Source organism: Carettochelys insculpta, chromosome 3, assembly GCF_033958435.1.
Source record: "Carettochelys insculpta isolate YL-2023 chromosome 3, ASM3395843v1, whole genome shotgun sequence".
Classification (NCBI taxonomy): Eukaryota; Metazoa; Chordata; order Testudines; family Carettochelyidae; genus Carettochelys; species Carettochelys insculpta.
In genome coordinates, this window is record NC_134139.1 from 198,677,645 (window position 1) to 198,704,698 (window position 27,054).

Below are 27,054 nucleotides of genomic sequence, written 5' to 3' on the forward strand. Positions count from 1 at the left end.
AGTTGCTGATGCAGGTTGTGCTCCTTGTGGATTCCAGAAAGAAGGGTTGGCTGAGTTAGACATGCTTAACTTTACTCTCCTCAGCGTTGAAGCTGTTTTTATTTTCCCAACTGTTGCAGGGGCTGGAGAGATTCAGACATGAGCATTCTACCCTCTTCCTCTGACTCACAGTTCATCCACGTCACAGAGTCCATCATGGAAGTTACCATTGGTAACACTGGTTGAAGACGTATGAGGGGGTAGGAAACCTTCTGGATGGCCAAGTACCAGGCCTTCTGAGACCATTCAAAGATGGAGCACTGTCATTCTTTTGGAGACTTTGAGCCACATTCTCCCCTCAGTGAATCTCACATGACTTCTTTTATTTCACTGAGCACTGGGCTGAAGTAGAGAATTTGGCTCTATGTCCAGTCCTGTCCCTTTTCACTTACAAAGCCATCTCCTTCCTGCTAGGCAAAGTGAATCGTAAATGGCTAGAACTAGGAGAATCAATAAGACACCTTTTCTATTTCTTTATTTAACTTTAATTAGTATGCATGGAGTCCCATAAGTCGAGTATGGATAGCTGAATACACAAAATGCACAAGAAGACTGAGGTCTGGCAAATTAGCATGACCAGGAGAAAACCAGAAAGTATTGGGTAGAGTTGCCTATTGTCTGGTTTTTGGCCAGAAGACCTGGTTGAAAAAGGACCCCGATGGCTCTGGTTAGCACTGCTGACTGTGCTGATAGAAGTCTGGTTGACAGTACCACAGGTCTAAGGCAGGGTCCCAACATCCCTTTGCTAAGTGCAGACTCTGGATGCAGCTGGCATGTCCCGCTCTTACGCACATGGCTGGTGAGGGGGCTGGGCATGATGATCCTGATCCAAGCCCTGTCCTCATATTTCTCATTGGCCAGAAATCATGGCCAATGGTAATGGAGGGCATGGTCAGCATACAGATTCTTCAGGCCTCCCTTAATCCTAAGATCCAGAGGTACATATTGGCTGCTACTTGGGAGCTGCCAGAGGTGAGCACAGTCTGGAGCCTGTGCCACTCGCTCCCTTCTACACCCCAACACCCTATCCCAGCCCCAAGTCTTCTTCTACACTCTGAAACCCTCAGCTGTACCCACCAGCTCAGGGCCCCTTGCTGCACTCCAAACCCATGACCCTCAGCTCCACCCGATAGCCCACACGCCTAGCCACAGACCTCATCTTCTCCCACACCTAAATTCCCTGCCCCAGCCCAGAGCCCTTTCCTGCTTTCTCACTGACTCCTGTACCTCAATCTCCTGTCCCAGTCCAGTGAAAGTGACTGAGGGTCAGGAAGAGTTAGTGACAGAATAAGAGGAGATGGAGTGAGTTGTGTCAGTGCCTTCACTGTGGTTGGGGAGCAGGGTGAGGATGTGTGGTTTTGTGTAATTAGAAAGTTGGCAATTGAGTGGTGTGGAACGGGTAGGGGTATAATGCAGGCATATTGTGGCATGACGGAAGCAGGAATCCTGCTGAGAATTAGTCTAACCTGTTCCTGCCTTCCCTTTGCTGTGAGTTCTCCCTTCACATCAGTGCTGCTCTCCTGCCATCCTATGTCCCATCCTGCTTTGGATTCCTAGCCCTTATCTCAAGATTGGAGAAGGCACACATTATGAAGGCAACACTGGGAAGCAGAGGAGCCAGCCTTGAATGAGGATTGGTGATAATGATCAGGGCATTGAAGAAAAAAACTCTTTGTCTTTGGTAAAGGATGAAGTTTGCAACTGGAGGACACAGGGCTTTCAGAGAAAGAAACACTATCCGAGGGCTAAGAAAACGGGACAAATCACATTTTGGTTCTGGGAGAGGAAAAGATAGTTGTTATGGGACAAAAGGAGGAAAAAGGTAGAGAAAGAGAGTTCTCCCATCTACATCTGCCTCTTAGCTCAGAACTCCTAAAGAACATCAGTATTCATCTTTTGACTTCTAAAGACTTTAAGTATCTCAGTGCCTCTACAGACACTATGTTATTAAGAGATTAGCCGATATTACTGAAGTTATCTTCATGCCATCTAGCAACAGTAGTGATATCTGTATGAGACAAATAAGAATACAGGAGGGTGCAAGTTACCCTCCAGTGTCAGACCAAAGGTCCATTTACCCAGTAACCTTTCTCCCATGGTGGTCAGGGGAAGTTTCATAACAGGGCATTTCTGGAGTAATCCACCTCTGGTCTCCACTCCAATCTTCTGGCAGTCAAAGGTTTAGGGTTGTACTGAGGATGAAGTTATATCCCTGACTATATTCATTAATAGCCATTGACAGACCTATCCTCCATTAACTTACTTGTTTTTTAACCTGTAAGGAATGTGCCAGCAGGAACTCAATGCTGCTGAAAGCTGGGAGGAATGTGTCTCCCAGAGACATTTGCATGAGAATGCAAAGGTGTGCATGTGTGATACCTTACAGACAAAGCCTGATAGGTAGCAAGGAAGCCATGCAATTTTGTCTATTGTAAACACATTGTTGTAAAATCACAATTTATGCTGACACTCAGTGGCCGTGTCTACACTAGCCCCAAACTTCGAAATGGCCATGCAAATGGCCATTTTGAAGTTTACTAATGTGGCGCTGAAATACATATTCAGCGCCTCATTAGCATGCGGGTGGCTGCGGAACTTCGAAATTGACACGGCTCACCGCTGCACAGCTCGTTCAGATGGGGCTCCTTTTCGAAAGGACCCCGGCTACTTTAAAGTCCCCTTATTCCTATGAGCAGATGGGAATAAGAGGACTTCGACGTAGCCTGGGTCCTTTCAAAAAGGAGCCCCGTCTGAAGGAGCTGCGTGGTGGTGAGCCGCGTCAATTTTGAAGTGCCGCGGCTGCCCACATGCTAATGAGGTGCTGAATATGTATTTCAGCACTTCATTAGTAAACTTCGAAATGGCCATTTGCATGGCCATTTCGAAGTTTGGGGCTAGTGTAGACATAGCCAGAGTGTGGGAGTTGTGCAATCTCACCACTGCTCTGGGTTGTTGTGGGGGACAGGGCAGTTGCCACAACTCGATAAAACATTGATTACATAGGGCTCCCTGGTTTAAAGCATTGTAAAGCAGGAGTACTAGTTGGGCCACTTTGCTGAGGGTCTTGGTCTAGCCTCTGCTGTATAACTATAAGCCTGGTTTGACTAGTCCTTCATCTACTTCTTAAAAGGCAGGGCTGGATGCTAGTGTTTTCTTATGAGACTCCATATTGGTAGATATTAAGAGTCAAAATCACAGAGGCAGCTAAGGCCACCAAGAGCTGAAATCACAGGGTGTTGCCTCAAGCCAAACCCACAAAAGATGGCATGCCCAGTGGGTGGCTGGTAGGGGGAATCAGTGTATAGCATGACTGGTGGGCAGCTGGTGGGAGAAGCAGGGACGGTGTGACCAGTGGGCAGCTGGTGGGAGGAGCAGTGGACAGTGTGACTGGCGGGTGGTCAGTAGGAGGAGCAGAGAGCGACCAGTGGGCGGCTGGTAGGAGAAACAGCGGATGGAGGGATGGACGGCGTGACCAGTGCTACCAGTGGGCCGCTGGTAGGAGGAGTAGCCAGAGGCCAGCAGGTGGCAGTCAGTGGGACGCTGCAGACAAATGGACAGCCATTACTGCCCTGGTGATGGATCTGTGGGCTCTGGGTCTGGGACTGCACCATGAGAGGTACACCCTGTAATGGTGTGTGGGGTAAAGGCAAAGAGCCCCAGCAAGAGACTTGGTTCTATAACGTATGGGGATGGTATCTTGTTAAAGGGGTGTATCTCTCCTTTGCTTAGATATATTGCATATGTCACTGTGTAAACTTGGGTTAGGTTATTGTTATTAAATAAACTGTTTGCATCTTAGGCTTTGTGCTTGTGAGAGCTGGGGGAAGAACTGCCTTACAGGCACCCAGCAAGTGGGGTGAGATTGTCCCAGGCCACTGGGTGGGGCCTTGAGCCAGTTGGTTGTATCCTTAACAGAAAACCTCTAGGAGCTGAAACTGGCCCTTCTGGCAGGCACCTGGTATTAATGGAAGGGTTACAAACCTAATTATATCTCTGGCCATCACAACCTTCCTGGCAATGAGTTCCATGGGTTAACAGTGCATTGTGTGGAGAATGTAGTTCCTCTTGTTTGCACTAAACCTTCAGTCTGTTAGTGTCATTGTGTGGCTCCTGATTGTGTGAAAAGGTAAATAGCATATTTCCCTTCATTTTTCCGCACCATTCATGATTTTATAGACATCTATCATAGACCCCTTATTGGCTTCCTTTCTGTGCTGGACACATCCAATCATTATCACTTCCACTCTTATGTCAGCCAGTCCAAACATTTAATCATCTTTGCTGCCTTTCTTTGAACCTGTTCCAGTTCCACTGTATTTTGAGATAGTGAGACCAGAACTGGGTACAGTACTCAAGGTATAGATACAGTGTAAACTCATAATGCAACCAAGCCCAACAGCAGGGGTTGTGGGGCAGTTGTCCCAGGACCCAGCATTGCAAAGGGGCTGAGAGCTCCAGATGCAGCTGGTGCCCAAAGTAGCAGTGGAGGTGTTTGAAGCTCTGTGTGCCTTTGAAGTTCAGTTCTGTGCTGCTCCACATGGCTCTAAGAGAAGGGGAGTTGGCCAGCACTGCAATTCAAGCAGTGCTGGGGCTGACTGCCATAGGCCCCCTGCTTCCACCCTTGGCCCTGCCCCTACGGAAGGCATGGCACCAGGCCCCCTTTCCACCTTGCCCCAGGGCCCAAAGTGGTTGTCGTATGATGGTGATACATATGTACAGATGACAGATACAGCAATATTGTGACTTGCCCAGCTCACACAGGAAGTCTGTTTGGCTGAGGCAAGGACTGAACTTAATGATGGGTGACTATGAATTGAGACACAGATTCCCACCATAACTCATGGGTAAAATAACAGGAAGATGGAGAGAAATGGCTGAAAAGTTATATGAGGAGAAGTGTCAGGGAAGATTCATGGCTCTCTGAACTGAAGGGCTTTTGTTTCTCAGGCAGAATGTTCATTTAGCTCAGTGCCCACAGTGAAATGCATTGCAGAGTGGCCTTAGTGTGCGCCAATGTTGATACAATTAAGCATTTCAGGGAATTAAATCTGCAGGGTTGTTGGAGAATCCAAATCTGGATTTTTTTTTTTTACTGGTAGCCAACTCTATTTTCTCAAGGAGCAGTGGGTGTTGCCTGGGGTTCTCTGCTCGGTGTCCCCCTCTGGTTCCATCATTTTGACCCTTTGACCTCCAGACCTGTCCCTGTTTTCCTTTTAGTTGTCCCTCGTAAGTATCTGGGGCCCTTGTTGTTTTAATGGATCCCCCTCTTGAGGGGGACCTTTTAGTCATGGGCAGGCTGTACCCACCCACTCCCTTGGTCCCCAATAGGAGCCAGCTCTACTTGTGCTATATGGTCAAGAGTATTTGTTCCCAAAACACCAACAGACCCAGGTTGCTACCACCAGAGATTGAATTTGTGATCATAGGGGCTAAAGCCCTGTGCTCTACGCCATGGGCTAAAGGCCAGATGATGCTCAGCCAAGGCTAAAGAGCACAGCCTTCACTCACCCTAGCATGTGGTCTCAGTGCCTCTGGAGATTACATTCTTAACCAAATTCAAGGCAAAACTTGGCATTTCTCAAGCTACACAGATCAAAATGGATTAGAAGTTCACATGACCTTGCACAGGACTAGAAATGTGTGTGATTAGTCCAATTCTTTATGGACAAATGTCCGCGTAAATCAGCCCCTTCCATAACCACCTGCAACAAGTTATGGTATGTCTACACAACAGCCCTATTTCAAAAGACGCTATTCCATAAGTGCTGTTCTGGAATAGCTTATTTCTAAATAACTCTGCTACATGCAAAATGAATTTTGAAATAGCACTTAGAGATTTCAAAATACAGCATCTATACACATAGAGCCTATTTTTAAACAGAGACATTGGACGCACTATGGCTTATTTTGAAATAGGCTCTTATCCCAGTCTTAACAGCACCTATTTTGAAATTGGTATTTAAAAAGACAGTCTATTCCTTGTAGAATGAGGTTTACAAATTTCAAAATAAGCCTACTGCTGTTTTGAAATTATTTCAAAATAGTGGTTTCATTGTGTAGATGCCAGGATAATTATTTTGAAATAACTGTGCTGTGTAGACTTACCCTGACTCTCAGGAAAATGGGCCAAATATTATTTGGCCAGATCATCAGCTCCTTTAAATTAGCCTTATTCCACTGAATTCAGCAGGCAAAAGATTATGATCCTTGAAGCTTTCAGAGAACTATCTACAATGGCCCCCAAGAGAGAGTCTAAGTGTTCTCTCTATGCCATTACCTAAATCACTGGTGAAAATATTCAACAGAACCAGTCCCAAAACTGGGCCCTGTGGAAGCCTACTCCTTATGCCCTTCCAGCACGACTATTGTAACCCCTCCTGTTCACTAGCCCAATGTGAGGTTATCCAGCATAGGGGAAGCCTTGTGATTTCTCAAATAACTGGGGTAGACTAGGCCTGAAGCTCCTTGGTGTGCTCTGTGTTGTGTATTAATGTGTGTGCACCTCAGACCACACCCACTCAGACAAACCACCAGGAACAGGCTTTATTCTGTAAAAAAAACACAAAACAAGATAACAGTGCAGCAGCCCCATTCCTCTGCCGGCAGCCTGCATGCTGCTCCAGCTTCGTCTCTGCTGAGACTCTACCGGAGGCAGAGGGCACATCCTGGTAGGAACTAGGAAGTTCTCCCAGCATGCTGCAGTTTGTAGTCGACAGCATGTAGTTCCCAGGGCTGCTGCTGAAATGCACTGGTCCTTGGGCTGCACTATGAACCATTGATAACGACTCTCTAGGAATGGTTTTCCAACCAGTCATGCAACCACCATATAGTAGCTCTATTTTGGTTGAATTTCCTCAGTTTGTTTATAAGAAGATTCTGCAAGAGAGTATCAAGAGTTTTTCTGAAGTCAAGATGTTCCATATGTGCTGCTTTTTCCCCGCATGCAGGCGAGTTGCTATCCCATCAAACAAAAGCAGTTACACTGGTTTGGCATGATTTGTTCTTGACAAATCCATGCTGAATATTACGTATCACCTGATTATTGTCCAGATGTTTGCAAACTGACTGTTACATTATTTGCATCTTAAACTTTCCAGGTACTGAAGTTAAACTGACTGGTCTGTGATTCTCCCCATTGTCCTTTTCTCCCTTTTTTATACATTGACACTGTATTTGCCATTTTCCAGGCTCCTGGAATCTGACGCATCTTCCATGACTTGTAGATAATTAGTAATAGTTCAACTATCTCCTCACTCTTTTCCTTGAGTATTCTAGGATGTGTTTCATCAGGCTCTGACTCATTTGAAGGAAACTAACTCATTTAAATGTTTTTAACTTTTCCCCCTTATTTTACCCTCTGGTGATATCACATTTTCATGAGCATTCACTATGTTTGAAGTCTCTAACTGGGTCATGACTCACTGCTGTGGCACCTGCTGCTGGTCGCTCAAGGAATCGATAATCCATTCCCAATCCCTCTTCAGATTTATCCTGATGGTGTTAAATCTGCATATTAGGCAAGTTATCCTTGAGGCCAGTGTGTTCAGCACTTTTTTGACATCTTTGCTTGGACTTTAATTGTCCATATTCCTGGGTTTCCCAGTTAATCTAAAGGAAAGGGCTCTATGCATATAAACAGATTCCTTTGCAGCTGTCTCCAGATCCCACACTGCAGATGCACAAAATGCCTGTCCTTCCTACCCAGGGCTAACCTATCTCCCTCTCATTTCCAAGCCTGGCTCCACCTTCTGGAAAGCCATCTTCCAAGCCTCTGACCTCAGGCAGCAGGTCTCTCCCCTCCACACTAGCCAGGCAATCTGCATCCACACAGACACCTCCTGGCTTGCTCTTGAATCCAGAGATACAAGCAATCCAGAGACTATGCCTTAAAAAGGACACAATTAACTTTTAGCATTTGGATTGCTTTTCACTTTCAAGTCCTGCTCCCCCTTCACATAGCAATGTGAAAAAGAGCATGCCTAGAATCCCCAGAAAAGACAAGCATCTCCCTGCAGCCCAGATGCAGGCTTTGTGGTTTTGTTCTTGTGATTTTGTAGGAGTCTAAAAGCTACTTATTGTAATGTTGAATGTGGTGCATCATCATTTTGAATTTGGACCTTGGCATTTATACAAGTTGATATTTCATAAGAAATAGTATTCTCAGTCAAAGCCAAATTCTCCAGGACCTTAAGCATATGAGTATAACATTCTGTTTTTTGTGATGAGAAACAGTTAAGGCTATCAAGAAATGTCAGCTTGTTACAAATTAGTGGGGCTAGTAATCATGTTCTCCTGAAAGAGTTCAAGCTCTTGATGTGCACCAATAATGTTTTGTTTCTCACCTTTATGCTGGCCAAGAGATAAGTGACTGTGACTATGTCTATGACCACCCTCTCCTTTATGACTCTGTCTCAGCAGCGACTAATTAGTTCTGGTGAACCAGATGTGGGTGGGACATCTCTTGACATATAAATTGGCCAGAACTCACCTGAGGTATTTCCTAGTTTAGTTATAATTCCTAATCCCTAATTAAAATTCTGTGACAGTTGGCAGCATACCAGTTAAAGTAAAATGATATTATTAACATGATGCTGTTGTGACAAAAATTTGAGATGTCAGGAAAGTCATAGTTTAGATTTCACAAAGAATCTTAATTATGATCCTTGATTAAACTACAGCCCAACCTTGATTTCTCCACTTGAAATCTCCTTACACTCAGTAGGATCAAACAGGGTTAGTACTGGCTGAGAAACATAAAAAGCCAGTGTTAACTGCAGGATGGGAAAATGTAGATTTAGCAGTTGGCGTTCATCTTTTTGAATCAATAATAAAGTGAGGAGAGTAGTAGGGGAAGATCTATGGATAAGAAAGCAATTTGCTCTGTTTGGCTCAATCTCCTGGCAAGGTCCCAAGGGTGTGCAATGGAAGGTAATGCTGATTTTGCAAGAATTAATACCTGGGGAGTCTGCACTTTAAAACTGTCTTTAAGTGATAGGTAATCATAAGCTGGAAAAGACCTCAAGAAATCATGAAGTCCAGCTGCCTGGGCAGAGGCAGGACCAAGGAAACCCAGACAATCCCCAAGAATTATTAGTCCAACCTTTTCTTAAAAGCCTCCAGTGATGAGGATTCCACCAACTCTCTTGGAATCCTATTTCAGCGCTTTCAGAACTGATCACTACCCTCTTAATAATATATCTTAATACATGCAAAGATTGTTAGCAGATCCTTCATTGTCTTCTTGTGCCAAACCTAAACATACCCAGTTTTGAAAGCACATGCCTAATTTTAAGCACATAATCATATGCATTAAAGTCAATGGGACAACTCAGATACCTTAAGTCATGTCTTAATCTTCTGCTGAATGAGTATCTTCGTGGGATTAAAAGTTATTTACTTTCAATTAAATCTCTGTCTTCTCTGGGTCATTTGCTTTTATCAACAACAGCACTTCATGTACGCAAATGTAACAGATTGCTTTTCTGAGCCTAATACAATATTTGTATTGCCTAGTGGAGTGTATAGTAGGAATTATGCTCCGATAAAGAGAGTTATTTAATTTGCAGGATCCTGGCAAAGAGAAAGGTCACCAGAAAAAAAAGTTATTGAGTGACATTAATATACTCAAGTGTCAGGTTTCTTTCTTCTATGGACTTCAAGCCAATGATGGTTTTGCTTTCATAATAACTAAAAATTACTTTTTCAAATAAATTCCTTCCTTGGGCTCTTTTGATAATTAAAATGGGATCTGTGTAGAACAAAGCTCTCAGAGTATGTGGAGTTGAGTCTATGGGTCATATTTTGATCTCATTTATACTGGAATAAATCTGGACCAACTCTACTGAATCCAATAGAATTACTTTGGCTTTTACTCCTGTTTAAATGAGATCTGAACCCGCCATGCTGGATGCTATGCAGGACCCAACATGAGCAGGATTTAAGACAAGAATTGAAATCATCACTGGATGAATGAGTGTTAAATGAAAACAAGAGCAACACAGACAAGGGGGTACAATTTTATTTCATTGGGGGCATTTGATTGACATCAAAGGAATTCTACACGCAGATTGAAAAGAGAGGCCAAGTGAAATTTAACAGGACGTGAAACTTTTACAAGAGGAGTATCACAGCATACAATTACAGAATGCATTACGATTATCTCTATCTAGAACTAAATCTCTTTTGGAAATATGGCTTTATTTTTATTTTACTGAAGTGGCTGACTTTATGTAAATCAGGATATTATTGTATTTCAGTGGTACACTGACATGAATTGACGCAATACTTTAAGATGAATGGGTGTTTACAGGTGTATAGTATTTTTAACAGAGGACAGTTGGCGAATTTATCTTCATAACAGCAAGGATTGGCTGAAAGAAAAGGAAGCACATAGTTAACATGGATTATTTTGCTATAGGACTGTTACTCATTTGTTTTGTTTCAGTCTCTGAGAACTCTCTTGCCTGGATGAACACCCATTCTGAGAGGAAAAGCTGTTGCATTGTTTTAGGGGGGATACACCAGAGTAAGTGACAGTGGTAGGTTGATTAAACTATTGCTTAGTTCCTCAAGCAGTTCAAGGGCCCGCCCCCCAATATTTTTGTTTTAAGAGATTGCTTGATTTAACATATTGCTGCTTACGGCTGCCAATGGGTAGCAGTGACTCTGAGACACGCACACTGCGCTCTCTCATAAAGACTTTACTTTTATTCTTCTGTATTGTTATTCACAGTAATCCACCATTTCAGGCCACACATTTGTATTTGCTCTTTGCTCCAACAGTTATGGTAATTTTTTTCCTAATATCCAATCTAAATCTTCCGTGCTGCAATTTAAGTTCATTGCTTCTTGTCCTATTTTCAGAGACGAAGGAGAATATTTTTCCCCTCTTCCTTGTAACACCTGTTTAAGTACAGTACTTGAAAGCTGCTATTATGTTTTTTTTCCTAAACTAAACAACCTCTATTATTTTAATTGTCTCTTATGCGACATATTTTCTAGACATTTAGTCATTTTAGTTGCTGTTCCCAGGACCTTTTCCAATTTCTCCACATTACTGGTGTTTGACTGCCCAGACTGACTAGTCCATCAAATTGAATGGAAAGACCTGCCCTTCCACATATTCATCCATGTGCATGATGGTCCTTCGCAGAGCAACTCTGACCTTTGATGGAATGCGGCTCAACCGTACTCTAGCAATGACAGGTAACCTAACCTGGGACCCTGAATGGCACAGAGGAAGTAAGTACCTACAGGAGGGTCTAGTGACCCTGCAGGTGAAGATCGAGGAGCTGGTGACCAAAGCCCAAAGGCACATTGGGATCAGCTGTCTAAGGTACACACAGATAGGTGAGACCCTGGGCCAAGCTAGATCCAAATACTCAGGAGCACTGAACCAAGCAGTAGAGGTCAAGACAATAATTACAGGCAATGCTAAAATGTAGGGCCCAGAACTGGACACAGTACTCCAGTTGAGGCCTAATCAGTGCAGACCTGGTGGACCGAAGCTGGAGATGGGCATGCCATGGACCCTCCATATGAATGGCTCCCCTCCCCTGCGTGGATTAGAGATTCAGCTGACTTTGCAAATCCCCCCTTCTGAACACTATGGAACCCTGTTTATAGGTGTTGGGTCCCTAATAGGGGAGGACAGGGCTGATGAGTATCATGCGATGGGAATAACACTTAGGCATGTGGTAGGCCTCTGAGGCATTTCCATATCCCCAAAGATAACTCCTGCATCCAGCAGTGCTACAGAGAGAATGGAGATGTTCCTACATTGTTTCTTCCACCCATCTGCAACTCCCTGGGGTGAGGGGGCATGTTCTGGCGGGGGCGGGGGGTCACAGTAGTCTCCTTGCTGGTGCATTGGAGAGTGTGGTGGGAATGTGAGTGGAAGCAGACATGACTGACTGCCTGGCATGGAGATGAGATGAGAGGAATGTGGGGTAGGGAGTGGAAGGCCAGAATTAAAGAGAACAGGCTGGATACATATGGGCAGAATGGATGATAATGGGATAATGGCAGAATATGTTTTGGCCAACTTCCCACACTCCCAAGTCCTTCAAGGTTGGAGCCCTGACTTTTCTTCCTTTCCCCTCTTCTCAAGCTGCCTTAGACTTTTACCAGTGCTGATGATTCTGTGTAGCTGAGGGATCGTAACCCAGAACCTGCCCCTATCTCACTGAAATCATTGTAGGCTTTGCCATTTACCTGGCTAAGAGCATGATCAGACCAGTGGTGCTGAAACTATTTTTAGGGTGGGAGTGATGAGCTGTGCTCCCTCCTAATCTTTTTGCACACTCACTGCCCCAGGCTGGGGTCACGCCTAGAGCTGCCAGCTTACCCAGACTGGGTGCCATTTCTGGAAATAGTCTCTGGTTTGTCTGGTCTGCAGAGCCACAGGCTAATAGCAGGACCTGGAGCAGCACTGCAAACTCCAGGGCTCATGGTCTGGACCCCAGGAACTGTGAGCTGCAGAGCATGTGGGGATGACAGGCAGCAGGACCCTGTGGAGTTCTAAAGCCAGCAGAGCCAGTGGGACCCCAGAGGAGGTGCCTGGAGGCCAGGACACAGGACTAGAGGGACCCTGAGGGGCATCCTGGAGTTCAGACATGGGGTTGGTGGAGCCAGTGGTGAGGCTGGACCACAGGAATGGAGAAGGTGGGTGGAAAATCTGCGGGTGCTGGAGCACCACCTGCACCTCTACTTCCTGCACCTATAGATCAGACACAGGATGTTTTGGTTTAGCTCTGTGGCAGTCCTTTACATTTCCCCAGGCATGATTTATTCTTGAATATAGCATTAGAAAACCAACTGCACCGATGACATCTTCCCTACAATTACTCCAGTAAAACTGCTTCAGTGCATTCAGTCCCAGGGATGGAGGGAGAAAAAGAGGCAACTTCTCCATGGCCCAGTGATTCAAAAGGTCCCATAGCTCCCTGCTGCCACCACTGCAAAAGTGGCAGGTGGAGCCCTGGGCTTTTTAAACCATTGCCAGAGCCCACAGTTTGGGTTGAGCTAAACAGCTGGCAGGGAGAGGCTAGTCCAAGCCCGGCCCCTTCCAACAGAGGTCACTCCCCTTCCAACATAAATCCCACCCCTCCCAGGAGTACAGGGCTGCCCAGCCCCATTTCAGCCAGACCCCCTAGGTGCATTGGGTTTTAATGGCATGAACTGTGGGTCTGTAACACTGAAGAACTGGATGGGAGAGAGAATAGCATCATTTGTATTATATAGTTGCTGCTTCAGAGTGAAAGCAACACCACAGCAAATCGAATAATCCCTTAGGTAAAGGAGGAAGAGCCATTTTTGAGAACTGGACCACCTGCTGCAATGCCCTGAACCTGAGAATGTGGTGTCTATATATCTCACTGCTCAATGCAAACAGAGCAGTAAAACCCCCATGCATGAGACGCAGCAGAAATATGTAGGTGGTACAATGATATATTAACTTACTGCAGAGTCCATTGTCACAAGCATCAGGACAGTCATCACATGGGTCTCCTCTTTTGTAAGGTGTGAAAATTTGTCCTATTAAATTTCCTCTAAAATTTTAAAATGACACAGAAAGCATGATCAGGATCATTTTTCAAGGATACTTTAAATATTCAATCCAGAATACATACAAAAGAAACTGCTTCTGCCACCATTATTCAAATTAGGTGAGAGCAGTTTTGCATATACATTTGCAACACCTGCTGTAGGCATGCAGATTGGTTATGTTTCTGTAGGCATACCTAGGTTTATGTAAACATGCTGTATCAGCATAGAAAAGTATTCCTGCGTTTGCAAGCATGTAATTTAAAATCTGGGCTATTGAGTTTTGTCTAGGACTGGTCAAATGTTCTGAAGGTTTGGCTTTTTGCTGGAAAATTCAGTTGATATGTCACCACTGCAGGAACATGACAGGTTTAACAGCATTTTCAATGGAAGATCAATGAACTGACTAAATAAGGTCAAAAATTTCATTTTGACTTTATAATTTCAAAGAAATATAATGCATTAGGTGTATTTCACTGAGGCTGCATCTACACGTCTCAGATCTTCTGGAAGAACACAGGCTTCTTCCGGAAGATCAGGGGAGTATCTCGATGTGTGAGATGCTCTTCCGGAAGGAGTCCGGAAGAAATCTCCAGTTCTTCTGGATCCCTAATGCCGGTCTCGCAAGGGGAATAATGCCTGCTTCCAGATGATTATTATGGAAGAAAGCACATGTAGACAATCGCAGACTGCTTCTTCTGGAAGAAGCAGTCTGCCATGGCAGCAGTCCCATCCCAGAGCCAGGAGACACTCTAGCTAGCTCCTGCAGGCTCTATGGTGCCTACTTCCAGTGGCAATTAAAGCTGCAGGGACCTAGAAACCCTGGAGCAGGAAGCAGGGGTTGTGAGGCTGGCAGCATGTGCTGGACTGCAGCACCCAGCTCCCTGTGACCACACAGCTGACAGCCAGCAGCTGCATGGCCAGCAGCAGCCCTCTGGTACCCCCAGGGCAGCCCCAGGGAGCCAGGGGATGGAAGCCTGGAGGAGGAGCAGCCCCACTGAAAGAGGGTCCCTGCCTGGACAGGGCCAGAGCTGAGGGACCTCCTTGCACTCTGGCGAGAGGAAGAAGTCCTCAGGGACACATCAGGGCACCAGCAGAACACCGCAGCCTGCAGCTGACTGGCCACAGCCCTGGCCACTCATGGACTTTCTGCCCAGACTGCAGACCAGGTCCAGTGTAAGATCAAGGAGCTGCACCAGGCATACACAAGGGCCAGGGACAGCAGCCATAGGTTTGGGGACAGCCCAACCAGGTGTCCCTATTATAGGGAGCTGGGGGAAATCCTGGCGGGTGAAGACACCTCGCCACTGCAACACATCGTGGACACAGAAGCCACAGAACCCCTGCCTCACTGGACAGGGAGGACGGCAGCTCCTCTGAAGAGCCCATGGAGGAGGGCAAGACCCCCAACCAGAACCAGGAACCCTCAGAGGACTCCTCCCCCAAGGGGTCTTTGGTTATTGCTGTGGCCTCAGAGCCAAGCAACTGGACCATGTCCAGCTGGGCATCCCCGGACCTTTATGAGGTCACACCAGGTAAGTGCACGGCATGGGGCATCCCCAGTGGGGGCACATGCAGATCCCCCTCCCGCAGCCTCCCGATGCCCCACACTAGTGTGCCCTGGGGCCACAGGCAAGCTTCAGGGCACTCCCCACGCCCCCGGGAGCCTCTGCACACACAGGTCCACTCAGGGTAGAACCCAGGGTGCACAGCTGTGCCCAGCCTACCTGTGCTCTGGGCATGAAGCCCCCCATGCCTGACTTTATGCCTCCCAAATAGTGCCCCATTCCCACATGGGGCCCCTCACAGGTGGCAGCATCCCTAAGGCAAATGACTGTCCAGGCCACTGTGCCAGGCCCATAGCCTGCAGCACAAGGGCCTCCTGGGTCCAGCCTGGGGTGGCCAGAGAGCCAAGGGACTGCCTCAGGGGGCTTGGCTGGGGCCCTAATCCCCCATTTTCCCCACCTTATCTTACAGCGGCTCCATCCCAGGGATGGGGGAGGCACCGGAGGAGCCCAGACCTAGCTGGGAGAGCATAGGCAGGAACCAGACCCACGTGCATGGCCACAGCCCAGCAGGTGCTGAGGTCCTGCCGCCAGAGTTTTGCACAGGAGGCAGAGGCATATGCAGATGCCCTCCGCCACCAAACTGAGGTGGCAGAGAGGTGGCTAGCTCTGCAGGTGGAGGACCGCCGGTGGTACCAGGACACTTGTGGTGGAGGTGCTGGGGATGCTCGGGCAGGTGTGCAGGGCCCTCCTGGCACTCCCCACTGCTCCCCCTGCTGCTGCCTCCACTTCATCTATACATAATCGTACATGGTCTTGATCACATATGCTGAAGGGTTGCTGAGTTATTTCAGAAATGAAATGACAAAAAAGGGATTTAGGAAATGAGTGAAATCCACAGTCAATACGTACTCAGGGTAGTAATGGCAAACATAGTAGTACTTGTACAGAATTTGGTTTGGACAGAAAGCAACTGCACATCCAATCTCATGAGACTTATACCAAGCCATCTGTAGGTAGGAAAATAAATACATTAGGTAATGTGATCCATTCTTGAAAGAGAAGCAATAATAATATCTACCTTTCAACAGAGCTATTTAACTTTACAACTAAAACTATAAAACTCTTTGCACTGAATCATTGTACAATGTAGTATTAATACCTAGGCTCTCTAACAATATGTCATGATGGGTATCATTATCCCTAGGTTGCAGATGTTGAACCTGAGGCAAGCACAATGAATCAATGGCACAGTTCCTTGTGTTGCAATTCCTTACCTTAACCACTATACAGGACTACTTTTATGTGACTACGGCTACGTCTACACTAGCACACTACATCAAAGTAGCCTATTTCTACATAAGAACATCGAAATAGGCTACTTCAACGTGTATTGTCTACACGTCCTCCAAGGCTGGTGCCATCAACATTCAACATCGAAGTAGCGACGGAGAATGTCGAAAGGAGCCGCCCCAGAAGGAAATGTGGAGTGTCCACACACACAAGTGCTCCCCGTCGAAATAAGGGGCCAGCAAAGCCCCAAGCTGACCCCTTAGAGGGCCCCTCCCAGACACACTCACCCTGCACAGCATGAGATCCACAGAGCCAACAACCAGTTGCAGACCCTGGGCACGCAGCATGGACCCCCAGCTGCAGCAGTAGCAGCAGCAGCAGCCAGAAGCACTGGGCTAAGGGGTGCTGCACACAGCGACCATAGAGCCCCACAGGGGCTGGACAGAGCATCTCTCAACCCCTCAGCTGATGGCCGCCATGGAGGACCCCGCTATTTCGACGTAGTGGGATGTGGCTCATCTACACACACCCTACTTCGATGTTCAACATCGAAGTAGGGCGCTATTCCCATCTTCGGATAGGAATAGCGATTTCGACGTCTCACTGCCTAACGTCAATTTCAACATTGAAGTAGCTCACGGCACATGTAGACGCGACGCATACTATTTCAATGCTGTTCCAGCTACTTCGAAGTAGCCGGCTAGTGTAGACGCACCCTGAATGTAATTCACACACAACAGGAAATAGAGAAAACATTTTAAAATAGGTACATTTCATCGGCCAATTCCTTAATTCCTATAAAGCAAATAGTACCATTGGCTTTACTGGTGCATCAGCTGAGGCAGTCCCTTGATGTCCTGCTTTTGTCACTATCATAATCCTAGTGGAGTGAGGTCTTCTAAAAGTCAGTATATTTTGCAAATGTGCCAGTTGATCTCACTAGAAAAAGGATCACTAACGCAAACAGAAGCATATTTTCATTTTTTTTTTCATTCAGCTTTTAAAGAAATTGTGTTCACAGCTGTTTAGTGCAAGAAACTTGGAGCTAGATTTCCGTGGGATGTTCATACCAAGGCTGTGTCCTTTATGTTTTAAAGATATCACATATCTGCTTGTGTCTACAATTTAAGCTGGACCTCACTGCAAGATGTTAAATGTCAATGAAGATCCATGGATACTTAGATAACTTTAGAGATGAAATTCTAGGAAAGATAGTGTTGCTATTAGCTCCCACTCCTTCAAAACTCACATCTATAGCAGCATCCTACCACCTCATATAAATTCTGATTCCTCTAGAAGTTGAAGAAGTTGCTCTGTTTTGAAGGGGAAGCACTGGACAAGATTGCCGGTCGGTCTTAATGATCAGACATGCTTCTCAAAGTTTGTATATCAAATAAGGACCAGTTGGCATCCACTACCCTTACATGCATCTTATCTGCTATAAGGAGGACTATAAGGAGGTGCCTTCTGGCTTAAATATAGTACGGAAAATGTCATTGTTCAAGGACTGATACTGGAAAGTCCATAGTTGAAAAATTCATGCACCTGATATCCCAGGATACATCTAGTTCCTTCTTAAATCACACATTTGTCAATGATCCAAATTAAACACCTTTTTCTGATTACCTCAGAAAGGTTCTAAAGTTGTGAGGTCACTTTGTGCATGCAAACTTTTACACATCTAATGGGGCTTGTCTACACTTGCCCCAACTTTGAAGGGCAAGAAAATAAGTCACATGCCCCAAATCTGGATTCACGTTATAAAAAGCAGTTAGTTGGGTATGAAACTGTTGCAAGTGAACATTTACCAGTGTAAGACTTCTGGTACAAGTTGAGAGGACTTTAGCAGCTGTGGAGTGTTGTATAAAAGTCACTGCCCATACCTGAGTATAGTGTCCAATCACTGCACTTAAAAATGTTGGTGCAATACCAAACATGAAGAAAGCTCTTTCAGAAAACCAGCCCTGAAGTGCAGATGACCAGGATTTAGGAAAACTTGAGAAATAGAGATTTTCACCACAGGTGAGATCTAAATAATGGAAAGACAGTTCAACTATGTAATGAAGAGCTGCTGGGCATATTGTTGTAAAGACTTCATAATCCAGGAGAAAAACTAATATTGAAGAAATAATGAGTTTGAACTTGTACCAGGTTTTAGAAATGCCCTCATGAAAGATGCTATGTGCATGCTTGTACATCTAATGTAAGTGCACGCTAAACAACTTGGGTCTCATCCTCATTAACATGACGGCATCATTAAGCTATACTAGCATGTAAAAGTCATTTAAAGAGGTAGTAAATTTGCTGTCACTTTATGACCCCTTTATACTGCTCAAGAGGGCTAAAAAAGACCTTGGTGTAAATGAGACTCACACGCTTTAAGTTTAGATGTGAACCGGGTTAAAACACTGTCAGTGTTTTCAGTAGAAACCACTTTAAAACAGTGATAGTTTCCCAAATCCTCACAAATATTTGTGTTCTCCCAAGTCTGCAAGTCACAGCTCCATTGGACCATTTGCAGGAGGGATCTGTCTTGATGGTATTTATCACCATAATATGTAACACCCACCCTCTCAGTCAGGTACAGCCAAAGAGCTCTTGCTGCTCGCTATAATGGAATTCTCTCCTTTTTATGAACTGGCTATTACAGTGGTACACAGACTCACTTTCCTGACCCTCCCTTCAACAGCATGGCCACCGCAGTTCTGGGAGCTAGCTTATGTACATCCCTTCTGTCCTACTGGGAAAGTGTTCAATTTATTTTCTCTCCTGTCTTACACATGGGCCTCATTAAAATTCTTGATGACCTATGCAGCCAAGCACCTACACCTGGGCTGTGAAGGCAGGAACAGTGTAAAGGTGGGCAGGGATGCTGTTAATAATAACAAATAGAGATACACAACTCATAGAGTTGGAAGGGACCTGAGGAGGTCATTGAGACCTGTTCCCCACCCTATTGGCAGGACCAAGCACCATCCCTCCTTTTACCTTATTCTATTTGTTCTGCATCCCTAAATAGCCTCCTAGGGGATTGAGCTCATAGCCCTAAGTTTAGTAGGTTAATACTCAAACCACTGAGCTAACCCTCCCCACATATGAGCAAGACTGAGAGGCACCAGTGGACTAGAGCTGTGGCCTGGCAGGTGCAGGAGGTGGAAATGGAGGATTGGGATGGGGAGACCAGGGACTGGGTAATGGAGATGACAGGATGGAGCAGGAAACAGGATGGGGGTGCTGAGTGATTCAGTCTGACTGAGCTGGGAGGTGGGGAGGGCTGAGATACTGGTTCTGATGGGGCTGGGACTCAGAGCAGGGTGAGGCTGGGGTGACCACAGCTGGAGCTGACCATGGCTGGCAGTGACCCTAAGTATGTACAGCACAGGACACTGCTAAATTTGGAGCACTGCTGGTCCCTCAAATTTAGTGGCACCCTACACAGCAGTCCTACTTCTGTTGCTTGTGACTAAGAACAGCACTGCATGAAATAACATACCATAGCCCAGCCTGCTTAATGATACATTGCTTGCCAAAGGTGATCTTTACTTACTTCTGACTTGTCTTCTGGATTCAGGACTATGGGAGTAAATGCACTGGTCTGCCCAACTGTTTGCATTCTTTGCAGCTTCATCATTCCATGCCTGAAGTTAGAAATCCAAATAGATATTTTCAAAGCTAACCAATGGGAATCGTGTGCCTAAATCCCCTGTTCATCCCTAAAGCGACTAGTAGACACATAAAGAAAGGTGGCTTCATTTTTCACAGGCAATGACTGCATGCTCTTTTTTATTTCAGTGGGATCAGTTCAGGTCTCTGAATTTCTGAAAATTAGCCTACTTACCTGGGCTTGTGAGTATACTCGGTGCCCAGGGTGGCTTGTGGGGATGTTAAAGTGACTCTGTTGATCTATGCTAAATTGGTGGTAGGTCTCAACTCAGTATCTATTGGAGAACCATGATCAGAGATTCACACTCCTCCGTATGGTTCTTCTGGGCACAGCCATAACAAATAATGAATTACTTACATTGCTTAAATGATAATAAGTGTGGAGTGCTGTGGCACCTTATAGACTACAGATATTTTGGAGCATAAGCTTAAATGGGTCTTTGCCCATGAAAGTTTATGCTCTAAAATATCTGTTAGTCTATAAGTTGCCACAGGACTCTTGTTGTTTTTGAAGATACAGACTAACACGGCTTAAATGATGTACGTTTTTATGGCCAGAGTACTTCACTTTCCATCGCAATGTTCTAATTTTTTTTTTTTTAGTTTCCACAATTCCTTTAAAGCAATCTGGTTTCTCAGAACTGCTTCTGGGGGCTCTAGTCTGAAATACTGTATCTACACAGCAGATTTATTTTGAAATAAGCTATTCCAGAATAGTTTATTTCGAAATAGCTCCTATTCTGAAATATCTATTTCAGAAGAGATGTTATTCCTTGTACAAAGAGGTTTACCAAATTCTAAATAAGCCATCCAAATAATTTTGAAGTAGCGGTTGCATCATGTAGAGCAAGGTCATGACATTCGCAAATTAACATTCACAAATTTAATTATTCACGAGTGGCTCATTGTCTTTTGCACTGTTGCTGCTGCATGGAAACACCATAGCTGCTCATGTTGTGCTGCTGTTGCCGCTGCGCAGTGCGAGGCACCATAAGTGCCTGTGCAGTGCTTCTGGAGCTGCCGCGAGGTGCCCTACTCATCCATGCAGTGGGTCCAAATAGTCACAAAATTCAACATCCGCGAAGGTTCTCACCACTGAACCCTCGCGAATGTCGCAACCCTACTGTATGTTCTCACAGTTATTTCTAAACGACAGCCGTTATATCAGACTAGCCTTTCTGGGTAAATATACCCCAGTGTCCTGGATACTAGCTTCCATGGAATACAGAGAGTCCTGGAATGTACAACAAGCTGAATAAGTAAGACACTTCTGTATCCAGCCAAGTGGAGGTCTGTTTTTCTACTCTCTACATTCTGTTTGATGGCCGTTAATAATTCTAGCATTCACTTTTCAAAGCTTCTCCCTCATTTAGACTTATTTTCCTATTGTCCTCTCCTTTGATTCCCTACGTACTCACCTCACTGTGACACATCAGAGAATATTTTCAGCAACTTGACAAAGCCAGTTACATGTCTAAATTTTCATTCTATGGAAAATCTCAAAATCAAAAAATGTTTTGAAGTGAGAAGTCTACATCTGAAAATTTCCCATGGCAGGGAATAAAAGGAGACTTATTTAGTAAGAACTGCAAAACTTCCTAGGGGACATTTCAGAATTACGATCCACCTCAAAGCCTAATCTCCAAGACTGGATCATCCATGTCTCCCAGTGCTTCTGGGCACCTGCTTCCCATCAGTCACAGTGCTGAAAGGGAGCTGGAAGTTAAGAAGGTCTGAAAGTTGCAGCTGAGCAGGGAGCTGGGGAACTGGGACTCACTGGTCTTCCAAACTACCAGCTCCATGGGAGGGAGCCCTGCAGAACCCCAGGATTTTGAGGCTCCCTGCTGCGTAGTTGGTAGCTTAAATGCTGAGAACAGCTACTGATGTTGAGGTGCCCCAATCTGTATCAGGCAGCCTAGAAATCCTGGGATCTCTTACCCCTGGCCAACATGCATAGACAACTGTCTCAGAGCTGAAGAGTCTAGAAGCCCTGCAGGACCTGGCTGCACTCCAACAAAATATAATCCAACCCAACACACTTTCACGAGATGTTCTGCTTTAGATGAGTCAGCATTTTGCAAGCAAAAAATGTTCTGTCACAAAATTTCCATTCGGCTCAGCTATTTGGACTATGGAGCAAAGAGCTGCTTCTCAGTTGCTGAAACCTGGGTTCTTGCTGTGAATGTGGTAGTTCCCACTACCACAAGATGATGGAAGACTATGGAAGTCGCATCCAAATGTGCTGCATGCTAACCAGGTCCTAGCTACAGTCTAGCAAATCAGAAATGAGTTCTGTGAGGGTCCATTTATGGAGATGTTTGAAATAAAAATCACTGCCCTGTCATGACATAATAGGTTCCTTATAAAATCTTACCATCTTCAGCATGTTGCTAGCTGTGGGATTTACCAATCTTCGTAGTTCATTGTGCTTGTCAGTGATCTCCTTTTGTATTTCTGGGAAGTCAGTAGACAAAGCTGCAAATGCTGAATCTAAATCCTGAAATGAAACAATGTACCATGTACCATGCACTTGTTCACATAATATTCTCTGGCCAGAGTGGCTGCAGTTCATGCAGATTTTACGGGTGTGAACTGTAAATTTCTCTTTCAGAAAAAAATCTGGCCCAGAAGTGAATGAATCTGCAGTTCACTTCTACAAAACAAACTCTGAGCCAGATTTTATATATATATAAGATCAGTTGAAAGATTTCTTGGAAGACATTAAAAGAAAATAGTTTGAATTCATTTATTTATTTGTACTTACAAAGTGTGACCAGAAATACTGCAGCATTACTCCCTGAAAGTGAACTCAATAACAAAAATGACTGCAAGTAAAACTGACTGGTCTAGTTGAATTTTTCCAAAATGATGTGCCTGTGCTGGGCTTGGAGGCGGCCCCTGGCTTCAATGGCAGCACGTACCTGAATTCAGTTTCATGACTGGGCCCTGAAAAAAATCTGTGTCTACACTAGAGAGCTTACAACAATGCAGACGCGCAGATGCACTTCACTGCTGCATCCCTGCTGGAGCAAATGTTCTAAGCCCGTGGTCCCCAGACTTTTCACATGGTGTCCCCTCTTCTCCTCTCCATGTCCTCCTGGGAGCCACAGGTGGGAACCAGTGCTGGAAATGGGGCCAAAGCTACTGGGTGGGTGCGAGAGGGCAAGGACAGAGGTAAGGGGTCCAAGACTGGGCCCAATCTGTATCTAGGCTGGCAGTCAGGTGCTGAACTCATGGTTGGAGTTGGTGGCAGGTCTGGATCCAGAAGGAGAGACACAAGGGAAAGAAAATTAAGGGTTGAGCAGCATGAGTGGAGTCCCAATCAGGTCAGGGTCAGGGGTGGCAGATGTGGCCAGGGCTAGTACCAGGAATGGAGCCACCGATGGGAGCAGCAGCTGAAGATGGGGTGGGGCCAGAGCAGAGATGGGGCTGGGTGGTTCTCCCTTCCTGCCCTGCATGTGGGGAGAGGCTGGCCTAGGCCCTGCTGTGACCCCTAAATGTCCCTCAATGATGCCCTAAGGGAATAGGCCTCACAATTCAGGGACCACTGCTCTAAGTCAATGGAAGACAACTTTCCCACCCATTTAATTACCCCTCCTACCCCCATAAGAGGTGGGAGCCATATCAGAGGGAGAAGATGTCCTACTCACGCAGTGCTTTCTACACTGATGCCTAGGTAAGCATCACTTACATCCATCCTGGGTAGCTTATTCACACCCTGGCCGTGTCTACACTAGCCCCAAACTTCGAAATTACCATGCAAATGGACATTTCGAAGTTTACTAATGAAGCGCTGAAATACATATTCAGCGCTTCATTAGCATGTGGGCGGCCGCGGCACTTTGAAATTGATGCGCCTCGCCGCCGCGTGGCTCGTCCTGACGGGGCTCCTTTTCGAAAGGACCCCGCCTACTTCGAAGTCCCCTTACTCCCATGAGCAGATGGGAATAACAGGGGACTTCGAAGTAGGCAGGGTCCTTTTGAAAAGGAACCCCGTCGGCACGAGCCACGTGGTGGCGAGGCGCGTCAATTTCGAAGTGCCGCGGCCGCCCGCCTGCTAATGAAGCGCTGAATATGTATTTCAGCGCTTCATTAGTAAACTTCGAAATGTCCATTTGCATGGCAATTTCGAAGTTTGGGGCTAGTGTAGACACGGCCCCTGAGTGACATAACTTATACCAACCTAAGCTGTAGTCTGTACGGATCCCAGGTAGAGCAAAGAGCTCTCAGGGAACAGAGTTACAAAAAAATCTTTGACAAAAAAATCTTTCAGGTTTAAGAATTTAGGATTTTATTACTAAGTGAGAAAAAATTGAGACTAACCACTGTTAAGAATGAAAATGGCAAGAGATTTGTGCTTGGTGCAAACTTCTGAGCAGAGAGTCTTCTAATATGAGGAGAAAAAAAACCCCAAGGGATTACAGTTAATGATGCTGATGGTCAAGTATGAGTTTTACCTGTGGACTTGTAAGCAAGAACCAAAGCATGTGGAGGGACAGAAAGTGTGAGGCTCATACCTGTCCAACAGACTGATGTAGCCCAGTGAGCAGACACACAAGTGCAGTTAGCAGGATCATCTCTGCAAAAGTAAAGACCAATTGATTATCTCCTTGGCTATTACACAGTGATAACTCTTTGCTTGCCCCAGGCATCTCACAAGAGACTAATAATAATAATTTCTGGGCCACAGGTCACACATTATGAAACAAGAATGAAGGAGGGGGATGAACATCGCAGCCATTTTTATATTGGGGTCTGAATAACAGAGCTCTACCCAGCCAAAAGTACTGTCTGGCCTGACACAACATTGGACTATGATTGGTTGGGAGGGGCAAGGATTCCCTGACATCCATCCAGGCATCAAAAGGATAAGTGATCTTCTAGTTAAGAAAACTCGAATGCTTAGGAACACACTACTTGGCCAGGCTGCTACTAGGATGCATTCTGTGGAGCCAGACGTGGTCAGTTTTTCTAGTTATTTCACAATCCTGCACTGAGTAATTCCCCCTTTCCGATCTGCAAACCCTGGCTCCTTAGCCTCAGAAATGACATGACATCCAACACTGAAGCATGGCATGGATTTTTGGTACAATCGTGAGACTTTTTTAAAATAACCCTGAGCATAACTGGAGTACTTGGCTGGCCATAGTTATCATCGAGGATAATCACAGTCAAGGCCCAGGTTAAGAAAGGGACACTTCATTTACCTCCTTGTTACCTCCCAGCAATTCTAGTCCAGCTATCCACCACCTGTCTAGAGGGCAGCGGACTAACAGGAGATGGCTGAGCTGAACTGATCCAGCAACTTCTAGCTCACTGCTGCTGGCTGCCATAACATGAGTTACTCTACCCTGCTTCAGCACCACACTTAAGCATGGGCTCAGTTTTAAACACGTATTTAATTCAGATGTCTTTAACGGGATAGTAGCAGATACATGCATGTGATTAAATGCTGTGCTTAAAAATGATCATGTCCTGAATCAGAGCCTAGTCCATTGGCTGCAGGACTACCTGACTAGCAGTGAAGGGAGGAAGAAAGGAACTAGCCTTTCTCATAGCTGGGGGAATAACTGGAGCATCACTCTCAGAGGACAATCCCACTCTGTGGCAGAAGTAGTGCTATGGACCCAGAATTGTATTGTAGTAGACAGGATGGGAGGTTACAGCTGGGGTGGATCACACTGTCCTTTTCCACATGTCCTGCCCACTTACCCCAGAGCACTGGCACTCAGAGAGTCTCTGCAGAGCTGAGCTCAATACCTATGTAAGTTCTGATGGACCCTAGCCCACTTTCCTGTGCAGAAGAATCACGCCACTTTCATTGCCATTGGGATTTATAGAGCCATTGGGATTGGGTTTGTCCCAGAGAAAGGAAAGTGAGGCCTGGTCTGCACACAACACTGCAATGGCTTAAATACATTAGCGGTTAGACCAGAATCCACATCTCCAGAACCCTAATCCTCTAGGCCACATTGCCTCCTCTGTTACAACTGCATCCACACAAGGGCTTACAGGGCTGTGGCTGCACTAGAGAGTTTTGTCAACAGCAGTGCAGTGTAGATGCTTCTACCAGACTGCCCTCTTTGTAGAGGTGCCATTCTGGTTACTGACACCAGAGGGCAGTGCAGTCTGGCAGTTCTCTCTCAATAGAGCAAGTTATGTAGGCTGGGTCTACACCATGGGTGTCCAACCTTTTGGCTTGCCTGGGCCGCATTGAGTGAAGAGGAATTGTCTTGGGCCGCATACGAAGTATATAATATAGTTAAAGTATATAAATCACATAATAATGTTAAAAGTTTATGATCTTGTGCGGCCGCATTACTAGCTGTCCAGGGCCGCATGCTGCCCGCGGGCCGCGGGTTGGACATGCCTGGTCTACACAGTGCCGCTTTCCCAGCAGATCTATGTTAATGAGCAGCCACAAAATTGCAAATGGCTGCTCATTAGTATGGTCCCGTGGCTCATCAGCATAGCTGTGCGAGAGCTCGGTCTCAGTAGAGGGGGGTGCTGGCAGTAAAGAGGCCATGTGGACATGCCCCTGCCACCAAAAAGGCCCTCTGTTGCCAGACTCTTATGCCATAGGCATAAGTCCTCTCTCCCAGAGATTGAGGGTGGGGGGGACATAAAGGTCTGGCAACAGAGGGGCTTTTTGCTGGCAGGGGCATGTCCACACGGCCTCCTTACTGCCAGCAACCCCTCTGCCGAGACCGAGCTCTCGCATGGCTATGCTAATGAGCAGCCATTTGCAGTTTCAAGGCTTCTCATTAGCATGGATCTGCCTGGAAAGCTGTGCCATGTAGTTCTAGCTGTGCAGCAGCAATCTGTTGACAGAGGTTCTGTCGAGATTTCTTTGTAGACAGTAACTTCTAGTTTAGGCGTAGCCCAGGAGTTTAACAGAATGTTTGCTAAACTGTTTTATGAAATGGGTCCATCCCATGAAAATTCATCACCGAATAAATCATTTTGTTAGTCTTTAAACTGCTACATTTCTGCTGTTTTGTTTTGTTGC

At 45.7% G+C, this 27,054-nt stretch overlaps 1 protein-coding gene across 1 annotated transcript; it reads right to left on the reverse strand.

The window, feature by feature from the left end:
* Positions 1-10,281: 10,281 nt before the first annotated feature.
* On the reverse strand, positions 10,282-24,622 carry LOC142011624 (cysteine-rich venom protein helothermine-like). Its single transcript, XM_074991397.1, has 7 exons — positions 24,563-24,622; positions 22,420-22,542; positions 19,930-20,020; positions 18,266-18,411; positions 16,002-16,099; positions 13,501-13,589; positions 10,282-10,409 (listed from the first exon to the last, which is right to left on the reverse strand). The coding sequence occupies exons 1-7, from the start codon at positions 24,620-24,622 to the stop codon at positions 10,282-10,284; spliced, it is 735 nt and encodes a 244-aa protein (XP_074847498.1).
* Positions 24,623-27,054: the final 2,432 nt, after the last annotated feature.

Excerpts from the sequence above, each read along its gene's own strand:
- LOC142011624 (XM_074991397.1), bottom strand. The coding sequence starts at position 24,622 with ATGATCCTGCTAACTGCACTTGTGTGTCTGCTCACTGGGCTACATCAG. Across the intron at positions 16,100-18,265 it reads TGATTGGACACTATACTCAG|ATGGCTTGGTATAAGTCTCA; the intron begins GTATGGGCAGTG and ends TCCTACCTACAG. Across the intron at positions 13,590-16,001 it reads GTTTGCCATTACTACCCTGA|AGGAAATTTAATAGGACAAA; the intron begins GTACGTATTGAC and ends TTAAAATTTTAG.